General features: G+C 51.1%; 1 protein-coding gene across 1 annotated transcript; it reads right to left on the bottom strand.

Moving 5' to 3' along the window:
• Positions 1 to 1,145: 1,145 nt before the first annotated feature.
• SLC9A6 (solute carrier family 9 member A6) lies at positions 1,146 to 25,707 on the bottom strand. Its single transcript, XM_040614267.1, has 16 exons — positions 25,431 to 25,707; positions 18,635 to 18,834; positions 18,162 to 18,239; positions 17,418 to 17,494; positions 16,392 to 16,504; positions 13,922 to 14,027; positions 10,283 to 10,424; positions 9,947 to 10,052; positions 9,631 to 9,719; positions 9,306 to 9,419; positions 7,639 to 7,750; positions 7,050 to 7,203; positions 6,841 to 6,871; positions 5,540 to 5,619; positions 4,799 to 4,904; positions 1,146 to 4,524 (listed from the first exon to the last, which is right to left on the bottom strand). The coding sequence occupies exons 1-16, from the start codon at positions 25,690 to 25,692 to the stop codon at positions 4,249 to 4,251; spliced, it is 2,046 nt and encodes a 681-aa protein (XP_040470201.1). The 5' UTR covers positions 25,693 to 25,707; the 3' UTR covers positions 1,146 to 4,248.
• Positions 25,708 to 25,788: the final 81 nt, after the last annotated feature.

Raw genomic sequence — 25,788 nt, 5'->3', positions numbered from 1 at the left:
TAAAGAGCTGCCAAAAGGCATTTGTTCAATTGCTAAATCACATCCTTGTTTGTTTTAGTTACGTGCCCGAGTACAACACAAGCCCGGGCTGGATGGCATGTGAACAGCGGCATTAGCGGTGTTTATTCTGATTATCGGGGGTTTGAGGTGTGAGAGTGCACGGTGGAATTAGCACAGTAAGAAAATAAAACACCATTGTCTCCTGTCCTACTCCTGTGACTTCTAGTAGCAGAGGCCACCCATGACCAGCATGACACGGGACAAGTCTTTCTCACCTGCAGACTCAGCGCTTTTGTGAGCTGCAGCCGCGTGAGGACCACAGTCCCTTTGGAAAGCAGAACAGACATTCCCGCAGCTATCCGCTGCTATGGATGGAAGACAAGTGTGTTTAACTAGGTTTCAGGGGTTACCCTCCTGCAGAGATACAGAGCTATGAACGATGTATTTTTACAGCATTCAAAAGATGAAGGTTGTCCTTTGTGAACCAAAGCCCTCAAAAACAGATTCCTGAAGTTTCTGAGGTGCCCTCTGTATCGAAGGATTGTAAAGCATTTGAACAACCAACCTCTCCGGCTGCTCCAACCGCACACAGCACCAAAAAAAATCGTACAGATGGGAGACGGGGCAGAATCACCTGCCACAAGGCCAACTGCAAATTCAACAAAAACAGGACATAAAGGCCCACAAAAGCTCAGGAGCCTCGATTTTGCAAACACTTGGTAGCGATGCCTATCACGCAGGTCCACCCTCTGCCCCAGGGCAAGTGTGAGTGATACCCCCAGCTGGGTTTTGCTGTTCACGGAGCCTGTTGGAGTCTCTGCTCCCCATCACCTGCTGCTGCAAGGGAAGACGGTCCCAGGGCTGGGCTGTGTCTCCGGAGCCGGGGGGGGGAAGGCAGGAGGTGTGCACCCCAGCCTGGCTGCCCTCCAGCCCGCCGGGTTCAGCATCTCCATCCGTGGCTGCTGCCTTACCCGTTGGCCAAAGGCCAGGAACAAACTCATCTGGAGAAGGTCAAGTGGCACATCGTCACTTTGCTACAGATTTATTTCTGTGTGAATTAATGAAACGGTACACACATTCCAGAATTTAAAAAAACAAAAAAAAAAACAAAAAAAAAAAAACAACCAACAAAAAAACCAAACAAAAAACAAACCCCAAAACTTTTATAGGCCCATAATCCTTCTTTCACAGTACAATGCAACAGTAAAGGATTTAGTCAGTGTAAACAGAAGGTCCAACAGTGATCATCAGCTATCACAGATCAGCTGCACAAACACCACAACTACGGGGTTAATGCCATTACCACACAAATTGACAGTACCAGTACAAATCATAACTTTACCTACAATGCTTTTTCATGTGCAAAAACCATGAAAATTCAATTTACAGAAGGGCACCTTCTCTAAATCTTCGTGGGAGCTGTAAACTGCCTCCTTGGCGCTGTCTTATCTATTTGGCAAAAGGTCTCGGGGGCTGATTCTCCAAGGTACCCTGAACTTCATCTGCAGCAGGCAAGCCATCAGGGCTCTGCATCTGAAAAACAGGCACTCGCGCATCCTCTGCTGCAGCAGGACAAAGCAAATCATCAGCCGAGGATGAGTATCAGTCAGGTATTAAATCAATCTTGAATTTCAACTTGGATTCATTCGCCAAGACCATTCAAAACAGTCCTGGCTATACTATGTATGGATCATAAGAGCTCACAGGTAACCCACAAAATCATCATTTAAATACTTGCATTTCTTTAGTGTACTAACTGAACCGTCACCGGCTTCAAAAGCTGAGGCTTACGGTAATGAGTTGGCAAGCTTAAAGAGGGTGGATAAATTACTGAAGTCAACGGGCCACAGAAAGAGAGGAATGCTACCAAGGTGATGCTAAAACCTTATGCTGCAGCCACCCGGCAGCGCTGGGCTGCAGATGTGCACCTCAGCTGAGGATGGCCCGGGAGGGAGCCCTGCGCTGCCCCTGCACCGCGCCGCTGCACGGGTCCTGCGATGGGACCGGGGGCTTGCAGGGGAGCAGAGCCACGCTGTGCCTCCGGCTGCACCAATGCCAGCTTCGTAAATTGAATTCATAGTCAGACTATACAGGAAAAAACAAGAGGTAGTTATTTATTATACCTCTTCAAAAAGGCAAAACAAACAAAAAACAGGATGTAGAAGTGATGCGGTAAACCTAAAGTCAACAGGTACCTACTTTTTTTTTTGTTTTTTCCTCCTTTTTTTTGGTTTTTTTTTAAACACATGAAGTTAAGTTACAGACATCATATCAAATGCACACTTTATGGAATTCCTGCATAGTAGGAAACAAAGAGGCTAGCGCTAATCCAACAGCTATGTTAACAGCGAGACTGCCATTTACTGGTGCAAGGAAGATGCCCTATCTCAATATAAACAGAGCATTGCCCCTCTTGTAGAGGGGTCCGATGGCAACACTTATACATTTTGTTCAGAAGGAAAAAGAAAGCGTTTTCTTGGGGACAAACTGCCAAAATAATCAGCTTCACATCCATAAATTTAAGGCAATGTTACATTAGACCTGAGAAAACGAAAAAGAAAAAAGTGTAGATTTATTTTCTCAACTATACATATACACTCAAAATTTCAGTATTTTCTGTCTCCTCCAACTCTCAGGTGGTGCTGGGGAAAACAGCCGTGGGGACACTTCTCTGAGGTCTCAGGGTCAGATCCTGACAGATGCAGAGTTTGTTCCAGGGAAAGCTCATGGGAGCTGTGAGTGCTCGGACTCACCTGGCTCTTTCTCATATATTCTCTTTTTAAACATCTCTGTTTAAGCTCTCTGGAGAAGGTTAACTCCAGTACGAGCTTGTAGTGCACCAGTAACCCTGAAAGGTTTGTATAGCAAAACTGTAGCTAAAATAGACAATAAAATTACATACAGCAAATTTCTGTGATTTCTCCTTTTCAGGAGAAAAAGAAGGATGTCAGGGTTAACAATTTCACTGCACTTTTAGCCATTCCCACAACGACAGAGTAAATCCTTTTAACACTAGTGTGAAATCGCAAATTGTTCTGTGCTCTTCCTTAGAAAATAAAAATTTATAAAACCAACCAAACAAAAAAGATCAACTCGCAAACATTTCTCATTAAATGGTAAGAGACACGAGAGAGATCGGGGAGGGGATTACAGACACACAAGCATGCTAAGGAGTTATTAAACAAAGTGCAATGATTTTTTGACTATACAGGACGGACGGACAACTCCCCTTCAGCACCACCTGGATGCTCAGCACTTCTGGAGAGGTCCGGAGGTACCGTGTCTTTTTTTTTGTAGCCATAAAGCTTGTGTTCAAGGTTGGCTGGGCTCCACGGCCCCGTGTGCAGCTGCGGTAGCTCTGCACATCTTAGCTACGCCTGTGGCTGCAGGAGAAGAGATTTGCTTGCACAAAGACACAGCCGCTTCCCAAACGTGATATTTAGTTACCAGTTGAGGATTTGACGCCTGGTTCTAGAAAGCTGCTTGAGCCACAACTGAAAGATGGACTCGGCTCTAAAATCTGTGCATGCCTGGTGTAGTGTCTGTGGGGTCACCTCCTCCTAAGCGTGACTACAGACACAAACCCTCTCTCCCTCCTGCTCCCAGCCAAGCAGCCAGACACCCGCAGCCCGTGCTGTCAGCTTTGGCCGGTGCCTGCCGTTAGCCGGCTAAAGCAGGGCTTGGGCAGAGGGTCCCTAAAAAGCAGAAAGTCTCCAGGTGCCAGCTCAGGTTCCCACAAAACAAGCTCATCGCTGGTCACTGCCCGGCAAGAGGGTCTATGGGCAGATTTTATGTGATATTTCAAATGTGACTACCCAAATATCAGAGACAAAAAAAAAAAAAAAAAATTAAAAAAATCCTCATCTGAATAGAAAGCGATTTCCACTGCTCGCCAGCACCTCCCTACCCTCCTCTCCCAGGCTCAAAGGATGAACAGGGAGTCAGCTCCTCTACTTACCCCGCTGGGAACTACACCCTTCGTCAAATCACACATTAAAGAAGCTCACTGTGTGCAAAAGACTCTTACGCTAAAACAGTTCCACCCTACACAGTGCAGTCAACACAGTTTTTAACTTAAATTTGCAGCTTGTTCTTCACAAGTGCTTGGCAGAGAATATTTATATTCTTCTGACACCATATAAATAATATTTATACAGCTTAGACATTTTGAGACATGCATTAGACTTTAGGTAGTACATATTTCTTGATCATATATGCAAATATTACTGTCAATTAAACTGAGCAACCTTATGCTGGACCATGTCTTGCGTTATCCAGGACGTTTGACGGTGGCTCTGAATCGTCCATGGGAAGGACCAGGCGTGTTCCCCGGATTACGAGTTCATGGTCCCCAAAAGCGAGCTCCCGATCAAGCGCATCTTCAGAGCTGTTTCCCACGAATCGCCGCGACGTGCCGCTGGATGCGACAGAGTCAGTGTTGACGGTGGAATCCCCGTAGGTCAGACTGATGTCCCCATCGTTCAAAATGAGGTCAGAGTCATCGTCCTTCAGCTGCTCTTGATTCTGGGCAACGAACAGGAGGAAACGGCTGTTTAACTGCTCCTGAATAGCCGTGTTTGAAATCGCACAGTGGCAGTGAACAAGCAGACAGAGGCACCGAATCACAGACTCTCCTGCGCCGTGACCGTAACCAGACGTGCCATCCATCGGCCCCAGCACCGGATCCCCCCACAGGCTCCCAGCTCGACGCTGCAGAGCAGCATCCAAAAGCTACTCAGAAACATAAACATGTCAAACTCCACCAGCACCATGACAGAAAGGACACTGGTGGACTCACCTCGTACGCCTGTGGACTTGTCAGGCACCGGGCAATAGGCCCACAGCACCCAGGGAGCGTGGTCGTCAGAGGAGGACCGCTGTGTGTCAGCAGAGGCTTTAGATAGCTGTGCAGAGGGATAAGGAAGAAAGAGGAACTGGCCGGTATCAGTCAAGTGTGGGGTGCAGAGGTAGTGGTGAGGGACTTGGTGTCTCCAAGCAATCGCAGGAAGGAAAGAAACACAAGTCCCTGGAAGCACAAGAATTACAGGGACGAGCAATAGGAATGCAACTACGCGCAGTGGGACGAGTGGACCAGGGCACAGTCCCGGTGAGAAAAGGCTCAGCAGTATCACTTACCCCATCACCCTGTCCCCCTCAGCCTGGCAGATCGCTCCTCCGCCGACCCGTGGCAAAGCATTTGCAAGGGAGGGGAGGCACAGACTGAGCAACGGGGCCACAAATGAGGAGCCCCCTGCCCTTCCTGCCCACCTGCCACTGGCATCAAGGAGCCCCTGGGCTTCCAGCCTTGGCGAGCCCAGCTTTGAACTGAGCTACCACCGCATCCCCACAGACCGCGGGTGGAAACGGTCATTTCTTGCAGCCGCAGACATGAGGAGGCGCAAACCAGAAACCAGCGGTGTAATGGGAAATAAAGGCTGGCTCCTCTGCTAAGCAGGGAGCGGGTCACGCTCCAAGTCAGCAGAGCCGACCAAGCGGATGGGATGTGACATGGCACGTGCCAGCTGCCCTTCAAGGATACTTGTGATCAAAGTTGTACCACATGCGGAAAAGCCAGGCGCTTTCTGCTTTCGTACTCCTCCTCTCGCTCTCCGGGACACCCTGCAGGAAAGCAAAACATTAAACAGCAGCAGGGCAACGTGCCACGACCTGCATCAGGGCCAGGAGGTTATCCCCAGGGGAACGTAAGAAGACACGCACCTTCCCACTGCTTCTTCAGAAGAAAAATTTGGGTTGCCGTGAGTAAAAGCACGTCCACACCACAGCAGGTGCTTCCAGCACCGCACTCTGCATCTAGCAGCGTACGACAGCCTTAGGGAGGTGGTATCAAAGCACAGAGTGACCGTTTCTCTGCTAGAGCCCTCCTGTTTCTGGCCCCAAGGTTTAAAGTGCCTCGGAGCCAGCAGCTGCATCTGGACATCACATTTAATAGTGACTGACAAGTCCAACCTCCATCAAATCTCACCTGAGATTTTAGTGTGCAAATAATCGTGTGTTACGGGGACTCCTGGCTTCCTTTTAGTCAGAGAAAAAATATAAAACTGTTTAGAGGGGACTATGAATACAATTATGTATTTCACAGAAGTCTGGGTTTCAGATTTAGGGCTCTGGGCTGCCTTTAGCATTTGATGCTTTCTCTGCAGGAGGTGAACAGCTCAGTAAATGGCTCTCAATAAAATGAACCTCCAAGGTGCAGAGCCCACACTAAAATCAAGTCGAGCCACAGCCGCAGCACGACCAAGCTGCTGCTGCACGAGTGAGACAGCTCAGGGCTACCAGGCAGGAAAACTCCCAACACCGCAGGGCTCCAGCATTTATCCCAGCGTGGTCGGTGGTTCCTGGGCTGCCACATAACTACCCATAGGAAACACAGAGGCAAAAGAGAGGTTGAGGGTACCCTCAGGTAAAAGTTGGACAGAAGATGCTACACTAAATGAGTCAGTAAATGGCATTTCTGTACTGCTCTGGACACTGGGATGAGGCAGAGCACCTCCATGTCATGCACATATTGATGTTTACTTCAAACCCAGCAAGGGAGAGACCAAATCTATTCTAGCAGTAACGTGGACTTACTAAACAGTCCAGCGGTTATTCTATGCCTTGCTCTCTGACCGAATAAAAGCAAGCCTCATTATAACCACCGAGAGCACAGAAAAGCCACGGCTCCTGCTGACTGCAAACTCATTCACTAGAGGAGCTAAAATCTCTCCTACAGCTGGGAGTGGAGCACAGACGGGCATTCACGGGCTCTCGCTGTAACCCCTGCACTGATCAGCACAGTGCAAACCCCTCTACAGAGGCTGCCAGCACCGCCGCACTCACCACGTTCTCCTGATCCGCATCCACACCGACTCTGTGGAGCAAAAAACAAGCAGAGGGTTAGCACAAGCAATGCCAGGTGGGTACGTGCCGTGGTCCAGGAGGGAAGGATGCGATCTTCCTCTTGTCTCTTCAAACTGAGCACCTCGAGATGAGAGCGGGATGAGGGAGAGGGCGCGCTGCGCCAGGAGAGCCCCACGCGTGCCACTCACCGGATATTCAGGCAGGACAGCATGGCCGTGGTGCCCCCGCCGAAAACCCACACCGTAAAGAAGACAATGAGAAGCGTCGTGCTGAACATCATCTGTCGGGCGTACGTGGCCGTGTCGCGGATGGCCAAGGCGAACGCCATGGCTCCTCGCAGCCCTGCGGGGGAAGGGACGGCGGAGGAGCTGCGTGAGCCCACAAGCCCAGGTGGCCGCCCCCACCACAGGCTTCCCCACCCAGGGCTTCCATCGTGCTGCCCACGTGTGGTCCTGTCCCTCTGAGGGACATCCACCACTGGAGGAGACCGCAATGCTGTGAAGGCAGGCGTTACCACCACCCCTTCCAAACCCAGCAAGGCAAACCCTCCTCCTGCCCCACGCTGTGCGCTGGAGCGCAGGGCAGGAGAGGTCACTCCTACACCTCAAAACCAAGGCGCTCACACCACTGAGCCTAAGGGAGCCCTTCCCTGCCCGGCCTCTTCTCTAGACATTGCCCATAAGAGATTTAGAGTTGAATAAGGAATATGTCCAGGCGCTCAGGGGCAAGGAAGTGCAGATGGGCCACGTGGTCAGAGGCAAAGATGCGGTAACATACCAGCAAACATCATCATATGCTGTAAATTCGTTCCGATCTTATTTCTTCTCCCCAAATTCAGTAAAAATGACAGTGGGTAAATATTGGCAGCTCTTCCTAGGAAGATAGCAAGCTGTATTTGCACACGTTAAGGAAATGGCTCTTCCTATGTCTCCCATCGCATCCCACCTCTGCACACAGAGCCAGTTTCTACTGCCTGATGGAAATGCTGGGGAGCCTCAGAGGCGCCGGGCACTGTGGGAAGAGCATGTTACTACCTCACCAAAGCAAAGCACGCATTGCAAATCAGGAATATCATACAGAGACAAGCACAAATAAACAAGGGAAATGATGAGAAGACAGGTTAGACTAGCGAGGGGAGAGAAAAAACACCATTTCCCACTGTATGCTCTCCCCTGCTGGGTCCGTTTTCCACCCCAAGAATTATTTGTCCTCTGTGAAGCTCAAGTTACCACAGCTACCACAACCCCTCTGACATTCCCCGGCACACCACACTTCACAGCTGGGTTTCAAGCTTTGAGCCAAGTCCCGTTCCCAAAGATTATTCAGTAAAATGAAAGCAGCAGCCGCTACGAAGGAAAAAAATAATAATCTAATACTCTTTCTGTTTTCATAGCCTGCGAGATACAAGAATCACCAGCCCCTTCATATTGCTTTTTATCTTTGAAGCTGTATCTTTTAATACCAGCACCCAGATGGCAAAAATAATCTTGGAGCCAGTATTCAGCTCAGCCTTGAATAATATGGAAAATGCTTCCAGCTTTTATGTTCTTTCCTGAGCATCATGAATTTGCATAAGAGACACATTTCATGATCTCTCTCATGAATGAGCTATTTCATCAGCGAGTTAGCCAGTTCCTACTGAAGAGGCACAGCACAAAATTTCCATCTAACCACACAAACGGCACTTCCCTGCTCTTCACTCTCTTTACCCCACTGCAACTCCACAGAAGCTCATCAGGGAAATCCAGCCGACCCCGCTGCAAACCCATGCACCAGCACTGGCAAAGATAACAAAGTGTTATTTACCAGTATAATTTACCAGTATAAACCTGCTTCAGTGCAGGCAAAGGGTGAAAATAATTCTGCTCAGCTGAACTAGCTTCCTCGTGATACGAAAAAAATTCCTTCAAAATCCTTGTTTTTCTGAGACATACCAGGGCAAATAGCTTGTTTCTGTTAGCATCAGCCTGCAGAAGGGGAAATCTTTCTCATGACATCGTTCAGAGACATCTACTGCAGCTTTAACTGTGCTATTTGACCAACAAAAGAAGGGTTAACCAAGTGGAATAGCAGAGAAAAGAGGAAATAAATGACTATACCAGGCAGTTCCCATTTGCAAAGCCACCCCTGGTGCCACGCTGCACCACATTTACATCGAATGCCGTGTCCCTGCAGCAGCTGATTTGAATGCCCACAAAAGGAGAGAAGATGGGAAAGAAAAAAAAAAACAAACCAAGAAAACCCCACCAGAAAAGTTGGGAAAGAATCTCCATTTCCTTAAAATAACCAGTAAAGGCACCACTACATGGGAGAAATCCCCTTTTAAAAATAAATCTAGACTGACTGGAAAAAGCCCCATACATTTGAGTGAAAAATACAAACTGGGAATGAGGCACCTCTCCTTTTTTTTTTTTTTGTCTTGTAAAACGGGCTCCAAAGGATACAAAAGCCCCCACCACAAAGGTAGGGTTAAAGACGTGGTTCTGGAAGGTGAACAGTGCAAGTCCCATGTAGGAGAAGATGAAGTTTTCTGCCAAGAAATTCAAAAGCTCGAACAACTGAAAGAGAAAAACAAATTAAAAGCAAGTTAGACATTACATAGATTTAACAGGAAAAACATGTGACCCCATCCATCACGCGATAAATACTTCTGCAGAAGCAACCCTAGTAAAATCCATCTGTAGAAAGACAGATACACCTAATTCTGGCTAGAGGGAAGGAAAAAATACTGAAATTCAGAGAGGCTGAGGGGGGCTGCGGAGCTCTCACCTGCTTCGTTCTGTGTTGGGACTCCGTAGATAAGTTGTTATAGGTATAGTGGGCCTGCGTGATCCCGCAGAAGAGCACGGCCACCACACCTGGAGAGCAGAGCATCACATTAGACCCCTGGTCACGAAAAGGGAACCGAGCTGCACCCCAACAGTGTAGGGGACTTAATGCAATAACCCCAGAACCCAAAATAATTAAAACTTCTGAAAGCAGAGGGAGAGCCCCAGCTGCAATTGATACTGGGGGAAGCAAAACACCGTAGCCCCATCACCCCTGCCGATCTCTGTCCCAGATGCAGGACTGGGCTGGAGCTTGCCTGTAAAGCCACACGCTTCAGCCAGCAGGAATGTGCTCCAGGACATCAAGAAGAACAAGCCGGTCTCCAGCAACGGGAACTCCCGAAGTTTGGTGAACTTGGTGACGTGGCAGATGGTTAAGGATAATTTGGAGAGAAACTGTAGGCTAAGAGCGCTTCAAATCCAGCTGCGTATCACAGCAACACTACACAGCCTGCCCCTAACAAGGCTGTGGTGCTGCCTTTCATTAATTTAAGCAAAAAGTCATGAAACAATGCACCTGGGTGAGATGTAGCACAGCAAAAAAAAAAAGCTGCTATGCAAACATTTGGAAAAAAACCCAACAAAAAGGATATTAAAGCTGTCACAACTCCAGTAGCTGCTCCCATTGCAAAAGATCCACTGAATATCCCCAGGAAGATCCCGATGGACTTGAACATCGCTGTGACATCAAATGTATGGCTGTTGTCGCCCGCCGGCTGGTACGCAACAATTGAACTGGAAGAGAGAGGGAAAGCACACACAAGAACAACACGCTCCTCAGGCACCTCCACCATGAAGTGCTACGACCGCTGCAGACACCGAGCCTGAGAAACCAGGGAGACAAACCCCAAGGGATTCCAAAATTCCCCTGGGATTGCAGCATGCGGCGGCAGCACGCCCACCCCGTCCCCGCGAGTTCGGGACCCCCTTCGCTCCAGGCTGGCTTTCTGCTGTTCAGCCACCCCTCCTGGGCACGGGTCTGCATTTGCTCCTTCTAGATCTTAGAGAACATTGGACCAAAGCCCGTCTCTTGCACGATCTCCCACAAATACATTTGCTAGTCATCAGCCCGTCATTTATGATGGTATTCCGGGGGTTTGGCACCACCTTTCTCTACAGTCAGGAAATCTGGGACCACAAAGCATTCAAGTGGGAAGCCTACGTTTCTCCGTCGACTCCACAGAGGCGGCTGATGTGAATATCCCCTGGAGAACTGTAAGTTCTGCCATTTTACCGCATTTAACACGCACCACATTTATTTTGCACTGCTCCGAGTCCAAAGTGAAACGCTGCAGGGCAGCAAGGCAAACAAACGGCACAATGCGGTTCGCAGCAGCCACGCTGTTACCTTCATCCCCCAAACTTCAACAGACCTTTGCGATGAGATGGCAAATAGGTCTGCCGTGCTGATCCCACCTCTGAACCTGCTCCCTCCTAACTCCTGAGGAGCTGAGCCTTGCACCAGCCGTTTTGCTGTTTTACTTGGAAAGGCTGGGATACAGGGGTGGCCTTATCCATCTCCTAAATCCCGTTTGTTGACTCCTTACATCACTTTATTTGATGTAAACATATCAAAAACATCAGCTTCCTAGTTAGCAATCCCTCGGCTGGCTCTGTTAAAACTCCTGGATGTGAACTTTCATCATTTTCTGTTTAATCCCTCAAGTTACGCTCAGCACACACATCCTGCAGCCTTCCCCCCTAACGACACACAAACATTTTTCTGCAACACAATGACAATCCTCCCCTTTCCAACGGGTCACAGGTCACTTCCCTTGCTAAACTTCCTTGCTTTTAATACATTTCATTTTTCTGCATTGTCTTCTACGCTGCAAGCCACAGATTTCTCCCTGTGATTTAATTTCTTTTGTCAACCCCATTTCATACTTCCCATTCACCAGCATGCTCTTATTCTGGGGTTTGGGGTTGTTTGTTTTTAAAATCCAGACTGATTTCATTTCCCCTCCATAACCGACTGTTTGGATGTTGGTTTTGCATTTTAACCTCTTACAGTTTTGCTTCTGGTTTTGCTTTTTGCATCGCTGATAAGACATTATCCACAGCTGCCCTTTGTGTGCTTTACTTCCCCACTCCCTGCCCACGGGGCTCCCTGTGGCATTTAGCCCCTGTGACACCTCCCCCCCCGCTCCCAAACCGCAGCCCCGGCTCCTCGCTGCCCACCAGCTTTCGGTTCTGGGTTCAATTCCCCTTCATCCTGCAACCGCCCCGCTGCCACTACGCCAGGCCAGGCCAAGCCAGCACCAGGCAGGACAGAAAGGCACGGGGGGTCCCGGACTGAAGGCAGGGAGGAGAGGAGCCTCGGGGACACCCAGCTCCCGGTGGGACCCACAGAGTCCCCCAAGCTCCCCATCCTCCGCCGGCGTGGGGACAGTGCCTGCAGCACCCGCTTTCATCATGTGCAAGGAGCTTCTCTGGGCAATCTCCGAACCCAGGCACCCAGCCAGCTGCGGCTGGAGCCCCTCTTCACCCCTGGGACAAGGTGAGACCCACCACCCATTGTCACCCCGGTGGCAGCTCCTCCATCAACACAGCCCACCTGCCCAGAAGCCACCCCATTCCCCATCTTCCCAACACACCCCTGCATCTCCTCACTGGAGAGCAGGTCCTGCCGTGCTTGGGGGAGCAGAACCATCCCCAGGCAGTTCCCCTACTTACGTCTCTGCCATGAAACAGGCAAACGCCAAGCTAAATCTAAAAAAGAGGAACCATAAACGGGAGCTCTGGACTGCTCTTGGAGGCACTCTCCTCCTCGGTGCAAGAGGTCCTCACCTCCTCCTTGCACCCAAGATGTGGTTCTGTCCAGGTGGCTCAAGGCTGCCCTTGAGATACCTGCAGCGACCGATACCCACCGTGCTGACCCGCCTTACACTGCTTACGGGGACCCTGAAGACAAAGACCACAGCAAGCTCTAAAATGGGTACGGGTTCCCTGCTGAGCCACCCCTGGCAAGTCAGCGTGCTGCTGGGCCGGTCTGCACAAAAGCATGGCTGCAAAATAACTGCTGGCTGCAGCTCAGAGCTGCTGGTTTGGTGCAAATTATCTTATTTCAGGGAGGGGGGTGGATTGAACTCAGCTTGTGGAAAGAGGAAGGCAGGAAATCAGAGCAACGGCTACAACGCTGGTACCAAAACAGTGCAAGAGGCAAATCGCTGCACGCTGTGCAGTCACCTACGTGCGTGGAGATCCACCACGAATTTCATTACTCTGACGTCGAACCCACCCAGTCCCACTCTGAACCTCCCAGCACAGGCTGAAAGACCCCGTCCCTTCCTCACTCAGGATCACTGCTTCAACACGGCCTGGCTGTGCAGCATTTACTCTCGCACTAGCAGTGACACATCCAGCACAAAAGCCAGAGCGAGCAATACAAACAGTTCCAGAAACCTCAACAGAAACATTCAATTCAGTAAATACAACCCATGCGGGTGGCGATACACAGCTCACAGTATGTTACTTGCTGCCTCCACCTCAGCAAAACCCACGCAACCAGCATGCTGGAGTGACATGTATTCCAGAAATATTTTCTGCATTAGTCTTAGCTATACATTAACCTGTCACCGTTGCAGATATTATATCTTTCCAAACAAATTCCCGTGATGACAACACAGTGAAAACGCAGATAAAATACGTCCTACATGCACAGGACATAAAATATTAAAGAATATAAAACATTTTTTAGAAAGCTAGCAAGTTTCCCGTGTGTTCAGTCCAGGGTATTAACTCTGGCTGCAAGAAGCACCATCTTCTTGATGCACAGAAAGTGCAGAGAGAAAGGGAACAGCTGCTTTACCAACTATTTCCACCAAAACAAAAGCAGGTATTTGTGAATGGGAAGGAAGGCAGGCAGGAGCAAAGCCACCAGCAAGGGCTTTCAGTGGGATCCTGGGGCTGAAAAGCAGACTTGGTGCTATTCCCATTTCAGAGGGACATAAAAACTTCCTTCTGGCTGGGTCAACTACCATAAAGGCAAAACAAAACTTCCCATCACGCAGGGCAAAGTTGCAGGGACAACCTGCAATTTCAAGCTGCCGTCTGCAATGAGGAAATGACTCAGAAGGTCACTACAGCTTTTCAGGACACTTAATAAGGAAATCTGTGCTTGCAAACACTAATGCTCCTATCTTACAGGAGCAAGGCCTAGTGGCTCCCCCCATGTCCCCCCTGACATGTAACATACATAACAATTAAAAATAAAAACAGAACACACTTACGAAGACAGCACTATGGCAACGGCATCATTGAGGACGCTTTCGCCAAAGAGAAGGGCATACAGCTCAACATCAACCTGGAGTTCATGGAATATGGCAAGAACAGTCACTGACAAATAGAAAAATAGAAAGACATTTAAAAAGGTGCCATTAATTCACTGTAATCAAAGACAAAAAGCCCCTTTTTAGAAAGCTGCCTTCCTGCACATCTGTGCAACTGCTGCGATGGTGCCAGCCACCCCCCATGCTCCCTTTGATAGTCATCCTTCTGCCCTTTCATTTTTAGATTTGCTTTATCATTTCCCTCCTCCTCCTTTCACTAAAACACATCCCGGGCATTAGATCTATTGAGTCTTTAGCGGGCAGATATGAGCACACTCTGCTCTTGAGCTTCCTGAGGGTTTGAGCTCATGGACTGGACCATGATACCACACTGACACCAGCTGGTGTCACCAAGCTTTTGGGATGCCGTTAGCTTGGAACACCAAGGAGAGCCTTCCTCCACCTGCAGAAGGCCAGACTTATCCAGGATGATGGCTATCTTTTCCCTCCATCCCTGATACTCCAAGAGAAATCCTCAGATTCAACCCAGGTTGACACACTGCAAGTGCCGGCACAGATGTGTTAACGTTTCAGACCTATCTGGAAAAAGCCAGGCATCAGCTCAAACCCCACGTGGGAGTTCCTTGTGATTTGCAGCCACATGGCAGAGATCAGAGTACCCTCAAGCCCTTCCGCGATCCAGCAGCTCCAGGAAGACAATGAAAACGCAGCAGATTTTGCGTATCAGCCTTGCAAAAAGATCACAACATCTAAAGCAAGCAAGATGTTGCACACGGTGCATTGTGCACAGCTCAGACTGCTGTGGAGGGCTGAGCTAATTCCAATTAACTTCTCTGAAAGTCCTTTAAAACAGCATTCAGGGACTCATCCATGCACACTGAAGGGGTTTAACCCATTTATGCCCAGGCAAATGCTCCATTTTTACCTGCGGGATTTTCTTGTTCCCATTTCAAAGCCTGAAGAAAGGATGCGACACCGACAGCCCGTCTGCAGCATTTCTAAGCATTACTTCTACCTACAGTCCTTGCTTGGCCTCTGCCCACCCGCCATCAGACCTACCACACGGCTGTCGGGTCTGGGAGCTGCTCCTTGCTTTGCCAGTGTGCCCCCCTCTCGAGGGTGACACCCTGGCTAAGTTACGGGGAGGATGCTCGACCTCGCAGCCACGTGGGAGCAGCTCCCTGCTAAAGGAACCAGTGGTCTGAATGTATGCCCACGTTTGGAGAAGTTGGGAAATGATTTTACCTTATTTTTTAACTTTGGGTTTGGGGATTTTTTTTTATAATAAAAGTATCAGCTGCAATAGCCGCACACCTGGCAAGTCTTAGGGAAACACAAAAAATAAATTATTAAAAACTCATGGGGAATACACATCTCAAATCTCCACCTGGCAGACAGATGTGGCTTACTCCCACGTTATGCTGCAGGTTATGTTCTGCAGCATCATTCTTGTTTATATGCATATACATACAATGCTCCTCATTTTGCCTTTGAAAACAGACATGACTCATTGTTAAGATGAGCAGGTAAAAGTCCCAGTTCATCTGGAAACGACAGCCACTGGCACTTGTTTCAAAAGGGCAGAAGGTTTGGTTTATCCAGGTGTGTGACCTCTCCCTTCCAAGCAAAATTGACCAATATCTGCATTTAAAAAGATGCACCAAAGCTACGTAACATCGGGAAGGAGGAGATGCTGCCACTCCCCAGCCCCACCAGGCTGGCCTCGAGCGCAGCAGCCAGGCTGCAAAGGAAGAAATTCAAGCCCTGTTCAGCAAAGGGAAGGAAGAAAGAGAGGCCTTTTTGTGGTCCTGTGGTTCTAGGGTAGGGTGGAACATGCAAACAGCTACCACGTAAAAGCAATCGTGAACTAAGCAAAACTCAGTTGGACAAGGCATGTTCTTCATAGTCTGGATTTACAAAGCCCATCAGTAGACCCAGATGTCACTACTGTCCTCAGTACTGCTCGTTAAGATCAATTTTCAGTTAGATAAGCCCCTTCCAAAATCCCACCCAAATGGAAACAGAAGAAAAATCACTAAACTAAAACCATCAGCCGAACCTTCCCCCCGTTACACATCTTGTTCGGCACCAGCTGTTGGCACAGGGCGGCAGGGACACAGAGGACCTGTCCCAAACCCCGGCAAATTCAAGAGAGAGGCTGCCCAGGACTTCCCTGGAAACCAAGGCTCGGGAAAGCAGAGGTTTGGAAGGGATATCACCTGTGCCTGGAAGGAAACAAAAAGGCACGGAGACGAATTTGACTTCTAGGAATGTCACAAATAAATTAAACTCCAAAATTCAGAAGGAGGGAACTTGCAGGGGTTTCAGACTTTCTCCCCCGCTTCACCACAACTCAAAGCAGATCAAAACAGAGGTAAAATGAGGGGGAAAAATAAACCATGTAACATACCAGGGTCAGTAGCCGACACGATGGCACCAAATAGGAGGCAGTCAGTGAAGTAGAAGTCTCCTCCGAGCTGCCCAGTGACTTTCATCAGCGCTACGCAGCCATACACAACAGAGCTGGTGATGAGAAGAAGGAATTACTCATCTCTGCAGTGCATTAAAACGACATTCAAATGGGCTCAATTACCCTGAATTTGCCAGGTTAACCCCTGAAGTTATCCAAACACGGGAACACCAAAGAACTGTACTGGATGAGCTGAGCCCAGCGAAAGCCCACGGCCACAGTCCTGGAGGCGAGTGTCGGGCCACGCACACCACAGCAGCGGGACTGAAACTCCTCCACACACATAACGTGGCTAAAGAAAAGCAGCAGCCACACTTGTGGGGTCTTGCGAAAGTTTTGCAGTGTTTCACATTAACACGTTCCAGTGGGATGACCTTGGCCTGACTTTGAAATGGCTGAAATTTTCAGCAAGGAATAGATAATGCGGATGCTGAGTTTGCTTGAAACCACCGGACTCTCCAGTGGAAAACACCCTACGCCAGCCTGCGTGCTGCTGTTCAGAGTGGGAATCATCCAGCTCCCTCTGCGCGCCGGGATAAATAATTTGAAACACAATCTGTGCTTGCTAGGCACCTGCTCCCAGCAAGTAAGGACAGGACATGCGTTCACGATCCTGCCCTCTACTCTTGTGTCTCGCGCTTGTTAGGGCTGTGCTTGCACTAATTTGAAGTTACTGGTTTTTTCAAGACAATCTTCAAAGCAGCGTGAAATTTTCTTTGCCAGGTGTGTAACTACTTTGCGTGGGATGCTGAGAAACCACTGTGCAATCAGACAGTAATCGCCCTGTCCACGCAGCAGAAGTTTGGACAGTAAATAGTGGGGTTTGCCTCTGCTGAGCAGCGGTGGCAGGGAGCCCGTGTGATCCTTCAGGGCTGGGATTAGCAGCCGCAGCTCTGGTCTCAGGGCACTGCCCCCGAGCACGGCTCAAACCCCCGCGGGAGAGCCCGACCAGCTCCAACCACTCACCCGATCACCAGGCAGGAGATTGCAGTGCCGAGAAAAGCGTATGCTAGGATGGATCCCAAGTTTCTGAAGAAGTGCCTCTAGAAGAAAGAGGCAAGGAAAAAATAAAATACCAAACCCGAATTATATTTTGCTAACCATTTATCTCAAGCCTGCACAGGCACCCACACAGTGTCTGTAGCAACTTGGACCTGGCTCAGACACCACGAGCTGGCCAAGCACGGCTGAGCAGTGCCCAGCGCCACGGCGTACACTGCCAGACCAGCAGATCTTAATGCAGCCTTAATAAACATGAACACACCATTTTCTTCTACCTGTGTATTTAATAAGGTACAGTCCTGGGAACTGACTTCCTAACCCAGCAGCATTCCTCCTTCCTTCTCCCGCCAGCTAAACAGGATCATTTTCCTTTCCTTCCAAATCAGCATTTCAGAGAGCTGCTGCTTCCTAAAACATTCCCACCCTCCTACGTGTTTCGAAAGCAAGGATGGCTGGAATGGCCCCAGCTGGCCTCAACCCCCCCTGTGCAAACCCGTGCTGGGTACGGCTGAAGTCACTGACCCTTCCCAGGGCAGAGGGGCAGACAAGACTGACCCCTCCTGCTTCCTACAATCCCACATGTCCTGGGGAAAACTGTACCCAGCTCCACAGCCTGGGCCTGCTGAGCAAGCATGATAGCACTCCCAAGTATTAAAAATGCTCTGGAGGCAGAGGAACTAAAAACATAGGCACTGTAAAGGCACGTACCCTTTTCAAGCTGTAGCCTGCATAAAATATAATTGGAGGAAGCAAAATGTTGAAAAACACTTCAGGATCAAAAGTCACCTGTTAAGAAAAAAACAAACAAAACAAAACAAACAAACAAACAAACAACAGTAAAACGATTTGTTAAAGACTTTGAAAAACAAAACACGAATAAGAATGTCACATAAAATGTATGGGAGGAAACCTTGTACCCCTGACAGATGAAATGCTGTTGGGTCAATGCTGAGGATGTGTCTGGGATCTTTTGGAGACACAGCCCAGAGTCTAAACACTTTAAATTAAGATCAGCTGAAACTAGAGTTTCATTACATTGTGTTCAACTTATAGCTGATGACAGTCTGACCGAAGTTTAAAAGAAAATAATAAAAAAATCACTTAATCCAGCAGACAGAGGACTGGTCCCCACGGGGGGAGGGGGGAGCACTGCTCACCCCTTCAGCTGCTGACTCCCTTACCTTTCTCAGCATCTCGTTATCCTGGACATTATTGAGCTCCTGGGCACTGATTTCCCCCTTCAGGGTGTACTCGTAGTACTTCCCGCTGACATTCACCAGCAGCGTGGCAGGACTGGTCTGCACTTGGCAGCTCAGGGTCACGTTGTTGACATCGCTGGGGACATGGATGCCGTAGCGCAGGACCACACCGACCAGGACCCCTGGAGAGGGACACGTGTCAGTGAGACAAGCCATGGCAAACTCCCGGGACAATCTCTTTGAGCATGGGTGCAGCATCAGGCATGTCAGGATCCTGACCCTCTCGCTCAGCTGCTGAGCCCAACCACCGTCCAAAACTGCCTGAGCGGTACCGAACCATCTGCGTCCTTCCGTGAGCCATGCAAATGCTTCATGCTCATGTGGACTTTCTAACACCAGCCACAGACTGGTCCTGAAGGCTTTTAATCACCCAGCAATCAGCCAGACCCTCCCTCCAGTGCAGCAAACAGCTGACATTGAGGGCACGCTGGTTTTTTTAGGACAAGCACTCTGGTACTGCCGGTGCACAGCTGGGGGCCTGGGCAAGGTGCTGCTCACGTGTGCCCGAACTGCCCACTGCACCTGGAAATGTGATGGCGTCACATTCTGCCACTACAGAAATCCATTAAACCCTCCACTTTGGTAGAGGATTAAAACCAATACACAGCAACCACCACGAACCCTTTGAGGATGGTGAGCATCCTCCATAGGATGCTGCAGCACCACACAGCCTCCTCCCACACCCGGGAGCTTTCGCACCACACCGCAGCGATCCCCGTTTTATGAAAACCGTGGAAGTTTCCCAATCCAGGCCGACCACCCAGGTCTGCTCCTCACCCCCCTGCAAGCCTCAGCACTGCACCGGGAGCAGCAGCCCCAGGGCAGCCCCGTGAGCCAGCTCTGCCTCCGGCTCAGCCGCTGCGCAGGAGTATCGTGGGGTTAATTTGCAAGTCAGCAATTTATACGGCACTTTTCTTTTGCAGCACAGCTGATGAGCTGCGCTCTGAGGTCTTGCATCCAGATTAATGGTATTCACACAGTGCAGGCTCCTCCAGCTCCTTCTCACCCACACGGTGTGCCGAACACTCTGCTGGCAGAGCTTTTTGACATCTGCAGGCTGGGGAGGAGGGATGTCCCACAAGACACCTTTCCACGTAGCCTTCAGCACAAAAGGGTTTGGAAACTCCTTGATTAAGGCAGCACTGAGCCGCCACAGAAATCCCAGATCTTAACCCCATCTCTGAACCACACATTTATGAAAAGCTTTCAGACACGTGGGAACTCAACAGAGACCGCAACACTCAGGCGGCTTCTCCATTTGCCTCCTAGGATGCTCTTGCTGCTTTACTGTTGCCTTAATTAAGATCTTGCTCTGTGCTTTCCTACAGGCAGGGCACAACCCCGACTGGAGAACACCCAACTCTTCCTCTGCCACCATCCCATGGGAGCAGAGCCTGGGCAGGAGTTCTGCCACGGCCAGGCAGGAGGCTGTGGGGTCCCAGCACACCCAGCATCTCCTGCAGCCAGTTCCCCATCTACCACCTGGTTTTTGCCTTCTCTTCCCTTCACAGTGGTTTTCCAGGAGCTCATTTTGCCTATGGCCAAGAAAAATGCCCCCGCCGCCCATCCCAGGGATGTCGTGCACAGCAGGGCCACCCAGGCACGCATTCAGACCATGAGCAGAGGCAGAAGAATCAGCTGCAGGCAGAGTCACCACTGCTAACCCACCACACCAGTGACACAGGGTGGCTTGTCTCAGGGACCGGGCCGACAGACCGGGAGCTGCACCCAAAGCCCCGTCCCTGGTCTAACAGACCCGGGAGCTGCACCCAAAGCCCCGTCCCTGGTCTAACAGACCCGGGAGCTGCACCCAAAGCCCATCCCTGGTCTAACAGACCGGGAGCTGCACCCAAAGCCCCGTCCCTGGTCTAACAGACCCGGGAGCTGCACCCAAAGCCCCGTCCCTGGTCTAACAGACCCGGGAGCTGCACCCAAAGCCCATCCCTGGTCTAACAGACCCGGGAGCTGCACCCAAAGCCCCGTCCCTGGTCTAACAGACCCGGGAGCTGCACCCAAAGCCCATCCCTGGTCTAACACGGCACTTCTGCAGCGCAGCTGAGCTGCTCTTGCAAGGCTACAGGTGGTTTTAAGGCATGCACAGCTGACCATGTGCTCACTGCTTCACCCTGCACTGCACTGCTGGTACAGAACCACCCCGACAGTAGCAGAAAAGGTCCCTCTCGGCACAGCCAGGCACGGCCAGCAAGGAGAGCTGCTCCAGGGAACATCATGCTGCACTGAGCTGCTTTTACACCAGCGTCACTAAGAGGGGGACACCAAAGAGGAATGCTTTTGCTTACTTTTCTGCTAGCCTCTTTGTTCCCTGCAGTCATCCAGTGCTCCAGAAATAATAAGTACAGAAATGAAGGCAAGGATGTCAAGAACACTGAGATGCCACAGCACGTATGTACATGAGCACATGGCGGGGGGGTGCATGGCACCGCAGCATCGGGATAAAACACTCAGGCTTCCTTTCACCCAGAAGATGATGACCCCCAAGGTACCATGGCAGGCAACCAAAACTCTTCACTGAGATAAGATGAGCTTCAAAGGGTTATTAGGACTGTTAAGCAGCTTTAAACAGTCACAGTGAGAAGTCAAATGAAAGGGAGGAAAGCCAGACCGGAGCTCATTTACCTTCTATCCTTGCAACTGCTCCTCCACTCCTACGGAGCAGGCAGCACCAGGCACACCGCACTCTGCAGCCCTCTAGAGCTACCTGGGGTGGCTTTTAAAAAGCTGGTTTTTAACAAAAAAAAAAAATAAATTATTTTAGATCTTCACACAGGAGCCAGAAACTTCCAGCAGCAGCAGCTGCCTGCCTTTGCTCAGATGGAAGTGCACCCAGTGACCCCTTCAATGCCCAGGCTCAGCACTTTGAGATGAGAGGCCCTGCAGGAGGAAGGAGGGAGGGATGGACAGACATCGCTGCTGGGGATTCAGAAGGGATCCTGACTCACCCTCCTCTCTACTCTTAATCCCTTGCCTGTCCTCACCGTCTCGCTTGCCCGGGCAGCTGTTCCCTGCCCCGCGTGCCGGCCGTGCTCCAGCCACAGCCAAATTCCCACTCTGGCCAGGAATGAGGTAAGGGAAAAGGGACAGATAAACCTACAGAATCTGCCAAGACCACTGTGCTTGGGGGTCCCAAAATCAGGCATATTATCTTGCCCTGCAACATGCTGCCTGGGAGGCTCCCAGAGCTCTCTGGAGCAGGGTGGGAAAAGATGCCCACGTGCAAATATACATCCGCACAAATTGCTCCTGGGCACCGCACGTGAAGCAGCCAGCCATCACCCCAGCAGCTCCCGACACAGAGGTACCACCAGAGCTACTTACAGGGGAAGCACGGGGCTGCTCTGCTTAAAGCCAGTTATTCTGGCAGCGTTAAGATGACCCTACCTCCGGCCCGACGGTGGGTCTTTAACCGACCCCCTCCGCCACCTAATGATGCTCACTGGAGGCACCGGGGGCAAACCTGACGTCGATGCCAAGGTTTTTCAGACCCCAAACCCATCCTGGGCTCAGGCTACCTGGACCAAGGCCAGGGGAGCGTGTAGGTCCTCCTGGTTCTGACGGTCTCTTAGGAAATGGTTCAAATTCTCTTGGCACTTGAAGTGCCGTCCTAGCAGCAACCCGTGAGCCGCTCTGCCAGTATCGACATGCTCTTGCAGCCAAAAGTTTTACAAAACTGAGCCCTGGGAGGGAGATGAGCAGAGGGAACCTGACACCGAGGAAGCTGCCAGCTGAAAGTGCAAGGAGTAGAGAAGCTAAAGGCAAAGCTGGTAAATTAATTGAGTTCTTTTATGCAAAGTGTAAGAGATTATTTTCATTGCATTTCTCCCAACTTCATTAAAAAGAATAAAAGCCCATAGGCTTTTTTTTTTTTTTAAGGTGCTGTTGAACATTTCCGAGGTAAGGGTTTAAATGAAGACTAATATATTCACATCCAGGCACTTAACAACAATGGAAGCGCACAGGATCCCCAGGCAAGCATTAATCTGGACACCGAAAGGAAAGAAAAAATGTAGCAAGCAACTGAAGACATCCTAACAACAAGCAATTTAGACATACGTAATCCACAGGCCAAGTGGGAACAAGTACAAGGAAACTACAGAAGTTCCTGCCACATCCACCATCAGACCCTGAGAAGAACTGAAACAAAATTGTTCAATTAACCATCCTAATGTTGAGTACCTGGAGGCAGAAACCTCATTTTAAACACCGGAATGAAGCTTAGGGGCTACCAAACACCTACTGTCTATCACCCTGAGATGACCCAGCCTGTGTCCAGCTCTTGATCATCAACTCTGAGGTGACAGCATGATTTGTAAGACAGAAATCCACTCAGAGCCAGAGCTTGTAACTTAGAGTAGAAAGGGAAACACAAAGGAAACTCTGACGTATTTCGGCAAGAAGTATGCAAAAATTTTATTTTAGTTGCTGGGGTTTTTTTAATTAGAAAAAAAAACCAAATTGCTTTTCTCGCCCAGATCTCAGGGTCTGTTTTGCAGCCTGCCTGCTGCCACACTTCCACATTTTCAACGGACTTCCCCGGGGCTGAAGGCATGGCAGGGGGCCGGGACACTGAAGCAGAAGCAGCACCCGCTTTGCTCCCTGCAGCTTTTAAGCGGTCGCTGTAAAACAGCATCTCACCATTCCTTGGGAAACTACACATCCCTTTTCCTATGCAGCTTTCACAACCTGAGCAGCAAATGCCAAGAGCCTCGGTAGCAGGGAAAAACTTGGAATTTTCTGCATGACCAGATGGGTGATGTTACCGATTTCACCAGCAATTCTCTAAGTGCAGTCTGCAAAAGAGCAGACAGAAAAGATTTGTTTTACAAATCCGCAGGAGACCGAACCGACCTGAGCTGTCCTCTGAGAGCAAAGGAGAGCACTCAGGTGGGTCAGGGAGAACAGAGGACCAAGAAGCAGCAAACTCCAGGAGAAGAACAAGGTTAATGGCAAGTTTGAAAGCATGAGAGGAGTAGAAAGTCCACGAGCCAGCGAGCTCCAGGGCAGCAGAAGGAAGACCTGTGCTGGAAGCACGTGCTCCCACAGCACAGCTCCTGTCCCCGGGAGGTGACCACCCTTGCCCCGGGCAGGAGGCCAGCGATGCCTGCACCTCCCTCAGCAGTGGCTTGCAGGAATGCGAAAAGGCAGCCAGTATTTTGTGCCTCTGGGCTGATGCAAGTGTCTCCACCCCTTCGTTCAGAACGGACACTTCCAATGAACCGAAACGTAGGATCACAAAATCCAACAACCCAAATAGGTCGAGCCATAGCCTCCACAGCAACGCTTTCTGCTGGGCAGGGGGCTGGCCCACACTGGTGCTCTGACGGAGCTTGGTCGCCCATCACCCACAACCAGGGGCAAGGACAGCACAGAGAAGAGCCACTGACCACAGCACTCAGCAGAAGACACCTTTCCAATCCTAAACTCAACGTAGCTTGTCTAGATAAGGACCCATAGCTGTGTTAATGACTCCCCCAGCACAACTCACAGTCCTAGTTTGGTTGAACTCCAAGCCATGCTAGGTAACGCGGGCAAAGCCGCGTACGGCACCTTCATACAATGGCAGGGCCACTTCATGTCACCTCAGTAAATCACAGGCCACCATTAAAACCCAACCAGCTATGGCTCCGCTCCCCCGACCCACGGGCACACGTGTGGGACATCTCACCCAGAGGTCCCGGCACAGCAGGAGGAGGAAGCCCCTGATCAGAGGCTCATGTGCACAGCTCCCTGAGCAGCAGGACGTAAAGCTGCTGGCCCTGCGGGTCCCTGAGCATGGCAAAGGGTGGAACCATCTCCCCAAACAGCCTCTCCACTCTTCTTGGACAGCTTCTGGAAATTCAGGCCCTCTAAACGCACAGTGGAAACATAACACCTGGCCACAGCGTTCAGGATGCAAGACTCCTGACCAGAGCACAGCCTGGTCCGTGCTGCCCCCAGCCCCCCTCTCAGCCCTGGGGCAGGTAAGCAGGACTTGCCATTGCTCCGCGAGGTGGCTTCAAGGCCATTTGGCATGCGGTGATCCCCGACCCCACCAGCCTCACCCATGCCACCCTGCAAGACTGCCTGGGAAAACCCAACCCATTCCTCACTGCCAGAGGTTATGGAGTACCCCCGCCCCCAATAGCCCCCGACAGCCCCTGATAGCCCCCGACAGCCAGGGTTTGGGAACCAACCGACCCATCCTCCAGCAGCTGCCACATAACGCTCAGCACGGGGCCAGCCGGGACAGGGCACGCAGCCCAGCCATCCCAGCGAGATGAGAGCATCAGGCTGGGGATGCAGCGTGTCGGGGGGATCCCCGCATCGGGCTGGGGATGCAGCGTGTCGGGGGGATCCCCGCATCGGGCTGAGGATGCAGCGTGTCGGGGGGATCCCCGCATCGGGCTGGGGATGCAGCGTGTCGGGGGGATCCGCGCACCCCTCAGCCCACGCAGACACCCACGTCAACCCTGTCACAGCCCCTTGGCAAGGGGCCACCAGGCACCAGAGGAGGGAGCGGTGGGCAGCTGGTGGTCCCATGAAAGCGGGCGGCGAGGCACCAACCCAGGCGCCCCAGCTGGCCCAGCACAGAGCGGGGACTGGTCTGGATGGGGGTCCCAGTGCCCGGGGCAGGGTGGGCGGCGCTCGCTGCCGCTGTGCCCTCGGTTCCCCGGGGCGGGGGGGGAAGGGGGAAGGGGGGGGGGGTCCCGGCGCCCCTCACCGTAGATCATGGCCAGGCCGGTCTCGTGGAGGAAGCGGGCGCGGCGGTGCTTGAACAGCCAGATGGTGAGGATGGTGAGGGTGAGCAGCAGGATGAAGACGAGCAGGTTGGCGCTGTCCTGCCGGTGGCTCTCCTCCGCCGCCTTCTCCGACACGATCTCCTCCTCCAGCGCCCCGGGACGCGCCGCCACCACCTCCCCGCCCGCCGCCCCCCGCGCCCACAGCCCCGCCGCCGCCGCCAGCACCGGCCCCGGCCCCGCCATCGCCCCGGTACCGGCCCGGCCCCGCCGCCACCAGGAAGCGGCGCTGGGCGCAGGCGCTGCGGGGCGGGGACAGCGCTGCCGGGAGCCCGGATAGGG

Source organism: Falco naumanni, chromosome 14 (genome assembly GCF_017639655.2).
Source record: "Falco naumanni isolate bFalNau1 chromosome 14, bFalNau1.pat, whole genome shotgun sequence".
Classification (NCBI taxonomy): domain Eukaryota; kingdom Metazoa; phylum Chordata; class Aves; order Falconiformes; family Falconidae; genus Falco; species Falco naumanni.
The sequence above is the reverse complement of the archived record's forward strand: the minus strand, read 5'-3'. Positions and strand labels throughout refer to the sequence as shown.